Source organism: Mirounga leonina, unplaced genomic scaffold, assembly GCF_011800145.1.
Source record: "Mirounga leonina isolate KUSES-001 unplaced genomic scaffold, KU_Mleo_1.0 Mir_129, whole genome shotgun sequence".
Taxonomy (NCBI): domain Eukaryota; kingdom Metazoa; phylum Chordata; class Mammalia; order Carnivora; family Phocidae; genus Mirounga; species Mirounga leonina.
In genome coordinates, this window is record NW_023270323.1 from 39,015,357 (window position 1) to 39,028,188 (window position 12,832).

Here is a 12,832-nt window from a genome sequence, read left to right on the forward strand (position 1 = left end):
TTCCAATTTTCCTCTTATGACTGAGTTCTAGTTTCAAAGCATTGTGGTCTGAAAATAGGCAGGGAATGATCCCAATCTTTTGGTACCGGTTGAGACCTGATTTGTGACCTAGGATGTGATCTATTCTGGAGAATGTTCCATGGGCACTAGAGAAGAATGTGTATTCTATTGCTTTGGGATCGAATGTTCTGAATGTATCTGTGAAGTCCATTTGGTACTGTGTGTCATTTAAAGTCTTTATTTCCTTGCTGATCTTTTGCTTAGATGATCTGTGCATTTCAGTGAGGGGAGTGTTAAAGTCCCCTGCTATTATTGTATTGTTGTCGATGTGTTTCTTTGCTTTTGTTAGTAATTGGCTTATATAATTGGCTGCTCCCATGTTAGGGGCATAGATATTTAAAATTGTTAGATCTTCTTATTGGATAGACCCTTTAAGTATGATATAGTGCCCTTACTCATCTCTTATTACAGTCTTTGGTTTAAACTCTAATTTGTCTGATAGAAGGATTACCACCCCAGCTTTCTTTTGATGTCCATTAGCATGGTAAATTGTTTTTCCACCCCCTCACTTTGAATCTGGGGGTGTCTTTGGGTCTAAAATGAGTCTCTTGCAGACAGCATATCAATGGGTCTTGTTTTTTTTATCCAATCTGATAGCTTGTGTCTTTTGATTGGGGCATTTAGCCCATTCACATTCAGGGTCACTATTGAAAGATATGAATTTAGTGCCATTGTATTGCCTGTAAGGTGACTGTTACTGTATATTGTCTGTGTTCCTTTCTGGTCTATGTTACTTTTAGGCTCTCTCTTTGCTTAGAGGACCCCTTTCAGTATTTCTTGTAGGGCTGGTTTCGTGTTTGCAAATTCTTTTAGTTTTTGTTTGTCCTGGAAGCTTTTTATCTCTCCTTCTATTTTCAATGACAGCCTGGATGGATATAGTATTCTTGGCTGCATATTTTTCTCGTTTAGTGCTCTGAATATATCCTGCCAGTCCTTTCTGGCCTGCCAGGTCTCTGTGGATAGGTCTGTTGCCAATCTAATGTTTCTACCATTGTAGGTTACAGATCTCTTGTCCCAAGCTGCTTTCAGGGTTTTCTCTTTGTCTTTGAGACTAGTAAGTTTTACTATTGGATGTCGGGATGTTGACCTATTTTTATTGATTTTGAGGGGGGTTCTCTGTGCCTCCTGGATTTTGATGCCTGTTTCCTTCCCCAAATTAGGGAAGTTCTCTGCTGTAATTTGCTCCAATATACCTTCTGCCCCTCTCTTTCTTTCTTTCTTCTTCTTCTGGGATCCCAATTATTCTAATACTGTTTCGTCTTACGATATCACTTATCTCTCGAATTCTGCCCTCATGATCCAGTAGTTATTTATCTCTCTTTTTCTCAGCTTCTTTATTTTCCATCATTTGGTGTTCTATATCACTAATTCTCTCTTCTGCCTCATTTATCCTAGCAGTTAGAGCCTCCGTTTTTTATTGCACCTCATTAATAGCCTTTTTGATCTCGACTTGGTTAGATTTTAGTTCTTTTATTTCTCCAGAAAGGGTTTCTCTAGTATCTTCCATGCTTTTTTCAAGCCCAGCTAGTATCTTTATAATCGTCATTCTGAGCTCTAGTTCCAGCATCTTAATAATGTCCATATTGATTAGGTCCCTGGTAGTTGGTACTGCCTCTTACTCTTTTTTTTTGAGGTGAGTTTTTCTGTCTTGTCATTTTGTCCAGAGGAGAATAGATGAATGAGAGAACAAAATGCTAACAGGGTAACAATGACCCCAGAAAAATATACACTAAAGAAATCAGAAGAGACCTGAAACCAGGGGAAAAGAAAGGGAAAGAAAGAAAAAAGAAAAAAAAAAAAAGAATATGATCAGATATGATCAGGCTGGTGAATAGATCAGTGCCACACACTAGATTTTGGGTGTATTTTGGCCTGTTAGAAGAAACTGCCTCCCAAAATTTTAAAGAAAATCTTACATATGTACAAAAATAAGGGTAAGTACTATGAAGGGATGGAATATGACTGTAAAGATGAAAATTATAAAAGATTTTACAAAAGGAATTGATAAGTTGGTTGAAAAAAGAAAAGAGAAATTAAAAAAAAAAAAGGGAGAGAATGTGATCAGGCAGGAGACTAGAACAAAGCCATACACTAGAGATTTAGGTTATATTTTGGTCTGTTAGAAGAAACTGTATCCCAAAATTTTAAAGAGAGAACAACTTATATATATACCAAAAATAAGGTTAACTACAATGAAGGGATAGAATATGACTCTAAAAATGAAAAATAAAAATGTTTTTTAAAAAAGGGATTGATAAGATGTTGGTTGAAAAAGGGAAAAAGAAAAATTAAAAAAAAAAAGTTAAAAAAAAAAATTACCTTTGAAAGACTAAAGAATCATGGGAAAAAAGCCATGGATTCTATGTGCTGTATTCCCCTAGTGCTGGAGTTCTGTCGTTCTCACTGACTGGTAAACTTGGTTTTGGCTGGTGGTTCTTGCTGATCTTCTGGGGGAGGGGCCTGTTGCCATGGATCCCAAATGTCTTTGCGGGAGCGGAATTGCCCTGCCCTTGCTGGGTCCGGGCTATGTCATCTGCTCGGGTTTGCTCTTGGGAGCTTTTGTTCCCTGCAGGCTTTCCCTTCGGCTTTGGAGGACGAGAGTGAAAATGGCAGCCTCCCAGTCTCTGCCCCAGAGGAGCCGAGAACTCGGGGCCCCACTCCTCAGTGAGCCCCCAGAGAAAAGCAGTCAGTCACTCCGGTCTCCCCGATCTCCGGCCGCCCTCCGTGCTCACCCGGCCTGTGATCGAGCATTTCTATCTCTGGGACCCGACTCGGTGTGGAGTCTCCAAGCCCAGCAGATCCCTGCGGTGTGCTCCCATGCCACTTCTCCCCGGGGAGGAAGGGGAGTCTCTCCGGATCTGTCGCTTGTCCCTGCTGGAGGAGCAGTGGCCTGACTGAACCACGGATCACGGTTTATGGCAACCCCGAGCTGAGATCCCACTCCTTGGTTCCGTCTCTGCAGCCGGCTTCCCTGCTCTGATACCTGGGAGCTCTGCCGCGCTCAGGCACCCCCGGTCTTTCTGTGACCCCAAGGGTCCTGAGACCACACTGTCCCGGAGGGTTCCACCCCCCGCTTAGCCACTGGAGCGACGTCCCTCAGCGGAGCCCACTTCTAAAAGTTCCAATTTTGTGCTCCCCTGCTCTATCACTTGCCAGAAGCGGCTGACGAAGGCCCCCTCCCCCGCCATCTGTCCTCCCGAACATCGCTTTGGATTCACTTCTCTGCACATCCTACCTTCCAGAAAGTGGTCGCTTTTCTGTTCAGAGAGTTGCTGCTATTCTTTTCTTCGATCTCCGACTGGGTTGAGTTTGTAGGTGTTCAGAATGGTTTGATCGCTATCCAGCTGAATTCCTGGGACCAGACGAAATCCAGGTCTCCTACTCCTCTGCCATCTTGCTCCTTCCCCCTAAAGTTTTTTTCCCCCTAATACTACATCCTTCCTTGAGACTTGTATATTTACTCTTAGAGAGACTGAGAATTCGATGTACTGAGTTAATGCAGTGTAGGTAGGACAGGGACTCTCAGAGTTGAGTTTTCTATGTCCAACCCTGGGTGTTGGGTCTGTGGGTTACTGCCCCTTCCCCAGCATCTCCTATATTGTAAAGTGCAAGATAAAGAAATAGGTGTAACATCTTTGAAATGTTATGTGAATAGCTTTGGAAAAGGATGTAAAAGATTTCACATTATGAGGAATATACTTGTTATTACATTTTAAAGAGTACTTGAGGCTTGAAACTTAGAAAACTGATATTTACATAAACTAAACAAACTATGGCCATTAGTGTGAACAGTGCTGGTAATTAGTTTTTAATTGGAATAAAAACATGTTACTAAATTCTCATCATAAAAGACGATAGTCAAAAAAGTGTAAATTTTAAGCCTTAAACATGCAGATGTGGTGGCACTGGGACTTGAAAGAAAGATGTGTTAGACAACTTAGAAAATGTCTTTTTGCCAAGAGCTGGCTGACATTCAGTTCTCTTTGAATATTTAGGACATAGTATTGATGTGGTTTGTAGAAAAATTTGCTTTGCCTATCTTCAGTGTCCAGTCTGCTTTTAACCTTCCAGTGAGTTCTTAATTTCAGACACTGTATTTTTTAATTTTAGAATGTCCATTTGATGTTTTTAGCGAGTTCCAGTTCTCTTTGAAATCTTCTTCTTTTCATGCATATTTGTCCATCTTTGCCTTTTATTTCATTGAACATATTAACCATAGTTAAAGTCCTCTCAGCTAACACCAATACTTGGATTATTCACGGGTTTGTTTAAACTGTGGGTTTTTTTCTTTTTGGTTATTTGTCACATTTTCCCGCCTTTTATAGTTTTTTATTTTATGCTAGATATTATACACAAAATGAGAAGCTCCAGATGAAATCTTCCACAATCAAGGGTCTCACCTTTTCTCTATTAGGCAGATAGGGTGAGGACAATACTGATCAGTTTGGTCTAATCAGAGATTGAGCTGCGTTGGCGTGGGTTGCAAGTTTAGTAAGATTCAGTTCACCTTTGGAGTTTTCCCTTTTTCTTGGGTATGGCCCTTCTTAGACGTTTGATTGAGGTTTGGTAGGTCTTTTTCTCCTAAAAGTTGTACCCTTAGGATATTTTGAGTTTGGCTTTTTAGCCTTCCATCTCCTGCAGGTTCCAGTGTCTTGAGGGAGAGACCAATCAAGTGTTCGATTGCTGCAGATCCTTCTCCCTCCAGCAGATTTTTTTCTCCTATACCCTGGGAGACTGTGAGTAATTTTTCTCTGCCTTTCTGGCTTGGTCCCGACCCTTAGGCCATGCTGCCTCAGAACTCAATAATGTCTCTAGGGAGAACAGGCTTTGCATTTTAGGGCACATCTAATTTCCAATCCATTGAGTCGCATGCACAACCTGCAAAAGCTTTGTTGATTTCCCTTTTCCCCTGTTGAGTCCCGCTGGTTGTTGCCAAGTCTGATCCTCAGCCCACCCCTAGAATCAACCAGAGAAAATGGCCAGTAATCATCAAATGATTTAGGAAGGGCTTTTTCTCTTCCCTGGATTTTATTTCATCTATTCTGTGTTGTTTTCAGAACTTTCTAATGTTTTAAAAATAATGTTTTTTTCTTCTTCAATTTATCTATTTCTGTTGGTAGTGGAGTGTTGGCTTGACACCAGCTACTACATCCTACTCAGAAGTGTAAGTCTGCAGCTACTTTTACTTGATGTAAAGAATGATGCTGTTCTTTGCATGATTGAAGGAAAAGAATTAGATGATTGTTTTTATCTTGTTTTTTTTTTTTTTAAGATTTTATTTATTTATTTGAGAGAGAGAGAATGAGAGAGAGCACATGAGAGGGGGAAGGGCCAGAGGGAGAAGCAGACTCCCTGCTGAGCAGGGAGCCCGATGCGGACTCGAGCCAGGGACTCCAGGATCATGACCTGAGCCGAAGGCAGTCGCTTAACCAACTGAGCCACCCAGGGGCCCCGTTTTTATCTTGTTTTTACATTTTATTTGAAACTTTTTCAAATTCAGATGCAAGTAGAAATAGTTATCCAAAGTGGAAAGAACATTGGCTTTAGGGATGCCTGGGTGGCTCGGTTGGTTAAGCATCTGCCTTCTGTCAGGTCATGAACCCCTGGGACCTGGAATTGAGTCCCGCATCAGGCTCCTTGCCCAGTGGGGAGCCTGCTTCTCCCTCTGCCTGCTCCTGCCCCTGCTTGTGCTCTCTCTCTGACAAACAAATAAATAAATATTATCTTAAAAAAAAAAAAAGAAGAACATTGGCTTTAAAGTTTGGAGATCTGAGCTTGAATCCTGTCATTTCCCTGAATGGTATACATGACCTTGGACAAACCATTTAAATTCTGTAAGTCTGTGTACTTAATGTATAAAATAGAAATACACCTCAAGTCATGTTTTATTGCATGAGGCAAGGTATAAAAAATAAAATACATTGTGGGTGAATCTCATTGAGACTGAGGAATAGAGTAGAATGGGTGTTTTTCAGACCTTAGAATCACAGAATATTAGATTATTATTAAATTTATTATTTATTTAATTATTAAATTTAGTTTTAGAGTAAGTTGGATGGTCAAGGCCAATAGCCTCGTTAGTAGCTTCGATACTTTTTGCATGTCATAGATGTGTTATTTGACAAGTTACAGATTCTTTACAAACTTACAGCTCTGGTGTATAATGGAAAGAGCATCATACTGAAGGCCATACAATCCTGGTTTCACATCCTAGCTCTACCTGTTTCTAGTGCAGCTTTAAGTTTCTTAACCCATTTAAGCTGTAGTTTTCATATGTACAATTAAAGTAAATCAAGATGCCTTATAGATGCTTTGTGAATATTAAATAAGGTAACAAAGGGAAGACACCTAGCATTGGGTGTGAAGATCAATAGATAGTATTCCTTATCCCTTTTTGTTTCTCTAGCTGTCCATTATGATCACTTAGTAGGTGACTTTTCCCTTTACCTGTTGGTCCTAACCAGTGTTTCATTCTTGTGTAATTGCATAGTTTTTAAAAATCCCTGATACTAATACTTTGATTATACTAGCTTAGTGAAATTCATTTGTCAAAATCCCTGATAGTAATACTTTTGATTATACTAGCTTAATGAAATTCACTTGCCTTATGAACAGTTTTTCTGATCTTCTGATGTCAGTTAAAACTCAGTTTTAGCTTTTAAAAACATTTATTTGAGTATAGTGGACTCACAATGAATGCAGTTTTTGTTTTTTGACATGTTATCGGTATTTACTGAAATGTTATCAGAGGTTAGTGGATAACTCCCTTAAAATCATGTGCAACATTTTATATATTTATGTATATGTACCTTTTTCATCATTCACCAAATAGAGTAACCTAAAAAAGTTAAGAATCACTAGTCTAAGTCATAAACTCTTGATGAAATTGTATTTACGCATACTGTGTTTAATTATAGTTTTGATACACAAAATACCTGCAGTTGCTTAGCTTATCTTCATCTCAAAATATTACTTTGGACAAACAGTACTAAAAGTGTTGTTCTAATGATACTTTGGTGGATGTTTTAGTTTATCTAGGTTATTTAAAAGTTAATGTTCATACGAAGTTTTTAAAAGGAGCCTTTAAGTATAGGAAGGGAATTTGTTTAAACATCCTTTTTTTTTTTAAGATTTTATTTATTTATTTGACAGAGACACAGTGAGAGAGGGAACACAAATGGGGAGTGGGAGAGGGAGAAGCAGGCTTCTCTCGGAGCAGGGAGCCTGATATGGAGCTCCATCCCAGGACCCTGGGATCATGACCTGAGCCGAAGGCAGACGCTTAACGACTGAGCCACCCAGGCGCCCCTCTTTAAACATCCTTTTGAGGAATCTGATCATAGTCTAGTTTGTCTTTTTGTTCAATCCAGATTTTTCATGTGTCACAATACTGAGGTACGCCATTTAATTTTCTGCACATCACTGCAATATAAGACATACTAATCCAAAAGAAACAGGTAAATTATGTAATTTTCTCTTGTTAATTCATTTAAAATTTTATGTGGTTTCCTTCTGATGACTTATAACTAGAAACATTGTTGAGTCACTTATTTTAGCAATTTGAATTTGTATGGATGTCAAAAGAAAATACAGTTCTTACTTGAAAATACTTAAAATACTTTAAAAAATGAGATTATGCATGTATTTAAAGCGTTGTTCTAGTTAAAGCTTAATGCATTATAAATTTAGAAGTTTAAAATTAAAACTTGTTTTAAAAAAGAAATTGAGCATTTGAAATTGCTCTTTGGCATTGTGATATGAATAAATCTCAAATAAAGTTTGAGTTTATTGAGTTAAATTTTTAAGTTGAAATAGCTGAACTTTTATAGTTATTAGTATTAGTGAGATATTCTATTTATATATCTTGCTAACATATTTTAGCATCTTTATGTTTTCAAGACTGATAAGAATGCTGTTTCCTTGGGAAAAATTCAGAGAAATTTTGTTACAGCTTCCACATTTAACATTTTTTCCTTTGGCTTTGAAGTACTTTAAAATTCATGAGATTTCCATTGATTTTATTAGCAACTTCTAGAAAGCCACTTTTTGAAAAACCACTTTTCAAACAATTTATTGTGATGAACAAATCACTGGTAATGAGTATACTATTAAATAATAGTGTTAACAAAGTAGGGGAATAATACACTCAACGTTTTCTAAATGATTCCTTGCTGCCCTGAATGACTTATTTATGTCTAATGGCATGTAATTTGCTTATAGGGGATACTAATTTATTCCTTAGAAAGTAATGATATTTAGAAAAAAATGGCAAAAATGCTTCATAATAAGCCAAATTTGAATTTTCAAGAAACCCTAATTTTCAGTTGTGCTAACTTAAGTATTTCTAGGTGCTTTATAGGTACTTTACTATTGTAAGCTTACTTTAGATGCCTCTTGGAAGTTGGTAAGAACATGTCATACCTAATGTAAATTTTTTATTAATCATTATTTAATTAGCCATTTTGTGAATTATCCAGGCCATTTTACATCTATTAAGGTTTTCATGTTTTCATTTATTTCCACAATTCTATCAAAAAATTAAAAGGAATCAAAGGCAATAGAAATAGAAGCCAAAATTTCTATCCTTCTATTACTACTACTTGTTACTTAAAGGTCTGTTTATTTAGAAATTGAAATGGTTTTGAATCTGTTATTTTTTACTGTAACATTGCCAAATGGCTATATTATAGTTACTTCACCTGTGAGAAAAATATAATTAGCAAGGTGTTGAAATTAAGAAATGTGTGAAAAAAAGTTAAAGTGAGCTCTGTGATAAGGAAGATAGGTGGGAGTCCAGATTCTTGGGGCTGTCCCCTTCCAGACCAGGTTAATGGCATATTATTCTCTTAAAAACTTGTTTTGCTTGCATGGTGTGAGTTGGTGGTCTGGGTCCTTTTAATTAAGAATCCATGATAAACTTAGATTTCTTGTTGATCATCTTATGCTACAGGACTGAGGATTCATTGGTAAAGAACCACTAACCTGTCCTCTCACCCCCAGGGTGTGAACACTGAAAAGGATTAAGGCCCACTGTAGGGAAGCTAACATTGAAGCCTGTACTGCCCTTTCCCCTGTTCTTTTCAGTTAAATAGAAGATTTTTAGTTCCCATGACTATCAATCTGGTGCTTTTCACAAGCACCAAATTCTTTTCAGAAAATTAAGATGACTTATTTTTAGAAATCCACTGGCCTAGAATACTGAAAGATGATTTTTTGGTATTTTGTGTTGACAGGCCCTGTACGTACTAATTTTTTTCTGATGCATCTTAGTTTGCTTTAATTTATATTGAATTTGGTGATTGATACAAACTTTTAAAAATCAAGAACAGATTTTTATATGGTTAGGTTTTCTTGTCTAGTAGTAATTAATAGAGTTTGGCAGTGTTGAATCTTGTGTTTCTTTAGAAATAGCTATCTAACAACCCTGTGGACATAAACTCTTAACTTTTATTTCTAGATGACTGCAGTTATAAGGTGCTTTCTTTTCATGTTGAAAGGCTTTTAAATAGCTTTTATAAATGCTGAGGTGTCATATATTTTTTCAGTATTTGCTAAATTGGTATTGTATTTAAGCTTGAAAATATATTTTGATTTTTTTTAGCTAAAATAATTGCAGAGTATTAAACGTTCTTGGTAGTTAAAGCTTTTTTTTTTTTTCCATTTAATTTGAGCTTTTGTTGTTACTAACAAATAATTTGTGGCAGTTTCTTTCTTTCTTTCTTTCTTTCTTTCTTTCTTTCTTTCTTTTTCTTTTCTCTTTCCTTTTTTAAATGACTGCTAGAATCTATATACTTGTCACCTTAGTGTCCTAGAAATGTTCCACTTAGATCAAGGGTTCCTTTCTGGTTTTGTATGTTCTCACCTGCTCCTCACTGTAAATCATTGAGATGTCAAGTGCAATGATTAATTAAGCTGCACGTGCAAGTGCTTTTTTTTCACCTGTCAAGCAGGAAAGAAGTCTTATCGCAAGATTAGATGCTGCTAATTCACAGCTTTTTCTCCAGACTGTCAAGTATGTAGAAATATTTTATATTTAGATGCTTATTCAGAATATTGCATATCAGGGTTTGTTTTGTTTTGAGTTCTTAAATATTGTAAGATACAATTATTATACCAAACCCTATCATTAAACTCCTAATTAGAGGCGAAGAGTAAATTCAGAATTCCTACATAAATATTTTGGAATTTTAGGTTTATACTTTGTAATTACCTTTTATCCAAAAACTGCTAGTTGACTTCAGTTACTTGAAGTAACTATTTTCAAGTATCTAAATTGATTTTGTATGTACCCTGGGATCCATTTCTAATGAGATCCATTCTTATTATAATATAGCATAGGTTTAAATTTGTGATGAAATATGATGATGGTAACTACACTTTTTTCTTTGAGTAATGAATATTTGCTGAATGTAATGTTAAGCTTTTACTTTTTATATGTTGATGTAAAACCTTGGACTTGGATAGCTTGTTCTCCCCACCCTAGTTATTTCATTCTCCACCCCCCTTTTTAAACATCAGTAAAAGTAAAACCTCAAATTGTATAGTAATCTTAATCTATTATTAAAAAGTCCTAGAAAGGAAGATTACAAGGTAGATTCAGGTTTTGAATCGGTTTTGCCATTGGTTTAGCAGCGGGTGGGCAGGCAGATGCCTGCTCAGAGTAGAACCTATTGCCATTTTTCACCATTGATAGAGTAGCCTTTCAGAGTCAATGAGCTCTGTCAATGTGAGCTTGTCAAGGCTACAACTTCATAGACCTGAGAGGCGGTTTGAGAGGTCAGCCCTTTTCAGGTTCGCTGTGATGCAAATGAACTTTAATGCTTAAACAACTATTGGAATTTTTATGTCTGCTCCTTGTTCTTTTTTCTTCACAAAGTCATTGACGAGACATTCAGTGCTTTTTAAATTGGAAGTTGCATTGTGCTAAAGACCTAGTACAGATTTACGGAGGGCTGAAAGCAGTTAGATCATGTTCTTTTCATGGTGCGATTAGAATCAAATCGATTTCCCTACAGCCTTCAGCATTCAGATGGCAATTTTAACAAAGCTTGGGGGCTAGACAAGGGACAAAACGACTGAACTGAATGTTAATTACACTCTGCAGCCTTATTTTCTTTTGATTTGGGGCTGACTGGCAACTAAATTAACAAAAAGTGTGACCATAACTGCTGCCCTATTTTCATTTAAAAGGAGAGCTGCCTCTAAAAGGCTATCTTTACAAAGAAACAAGTGAGGTCTGCTGATCATTGTTAACAAGGGCACTTTTTTTCCTTTAAAATTCTTGCCCCCCCCAAAAAAACTGTTCAAAAAAAGTAATGTGATAATTTAGTCATTGGCATATTATTGCTCAGAGTTAGGGGATTTTCTGATTTTTATGACATAAGCTTGGAAAATGGTAATAGCGGGTAATTCATTGGTAGTTATGAATTATAATTGGCACCTATGTGACTAGTGTATCTTTAGTATGTACAACATGCTAAAAGGTAGTATGGTAACCTAGATTACAGTAGATACTTTAAAGAAATATTAACCATTTGTTATGTAACATTAAACTATTCAAAACCAGCTTGATCCTAACAATTTTTCACCTCATCCTTGGCTTGACATGCAAATTTTCATATTTGATTATTAGTACTCATTTAGTTGTGCACGTTAATAGTGCTAGATGCTTTTTTCCTTCCCCTGCAAGGAAGCTGCAGCTGCACCAAGTTGCAGTTGATTCTTGTGGCAACACTGTCTGTCCCTTTTGCACCTGCAGCTGTGTCAGTCTCATCCTAACACCTGGCGTCATGAATTATCCTCTCCTTTATTCATACTTCCAGGCAAGACCCATTTTATGCTGCATAAGATACTGCAAAAATCAAGTGTACTGAAACATAAATTTCTCAGTTGATTCCTTTAACAATAGTATTGATTTAAGCATTTCAGTATCATTTTTGTTGGTTTGTATATAATATTTTGCCTCTGAAAATCCTTATCTGTGGAATAATTAATAAACAGGCTTTTAAATTTGGGTGTTATTTTTAAGTATGATGTGAGAATTTGTTTTGATAGCTAATTGATTTTTTTATCTATTAATGTTTAATTATTTTCTTTTTGATTTTACCCTAAAGTCATTTGTATTTTGTTAACTAATACTTAAATAATTAGTTTTAAAATATGTATGAAGGAACTTTTATCACTAAGTACTGCAAAAATATTTTTGAAAGAAATGGGGATTAAAATTTATATCATTTGGTAGATGACATTAACTTTTTATTTATTCTTATTTTTATTTATTTTTTTGACATTAGCTTTTTAAAAGACTTTGATAGTTTCATATCAGAGGCTGATAAGTTTGAAACAGTTAAAAAAAGATACAGTGCTGAAGAATAAAACCATATCTTTATTAAAATAGAGTACTGTTTCTGTTCAGGGTACTACTTAGTACTAAAATGTTGAAAGTATTACAGACCACCATGTACTCACTCAGTCACTGTCTTCTACCTCTCTCCTTTTCACACAAAAAACAGCTGCAAAACAAAGTTTTTCTAAAACCAGTCAAGAGTAAACTTTTTTCTCATTTGTCTTCCAGACACGAAGATCGATTGAGAAGTTATTAGAATGGGAAAACAATAGGTTATACCACAAGGTGAGTACCACAGGGAGCAGCTTCGTACTGTTGGGGTCTGAATTGCACAGTATGGAAACAGATGCTTTTGTTGAACTAAAAATATGAAAGGTGGACAAATGGGTTAGTCTGTATGCTGCAATAAAATAGAGCTCATTTTTC

The 12,832-nt window shown here is 36.3% G+C and overlaps 1 protein-coding gene across 2 annotated transcripts in view; it reads left to right on the forward strand.

The window, feature by feature from the left end:
- CHIC2 (cysteine rich hydrophobic domain 2) overlaps positions 1–12,832 on the forward strand; it is a 74,303-nt gene that overhangs the window by 47,503 nt on the left and 13,968 nt on the right. For both annotated transcript variants that reach the window (XM_035004990.1, XM_035004991.1), the window contains exon 4: positions 12,635–12,691. In XM_035004990.1, the coding sequence (XP_034860881.1) occupies positions 12,635–12,691 (57 nt within the window). The remainder of the gene's footprint in view (positions 1–12,634; positions 12,692–12,832) is intronic.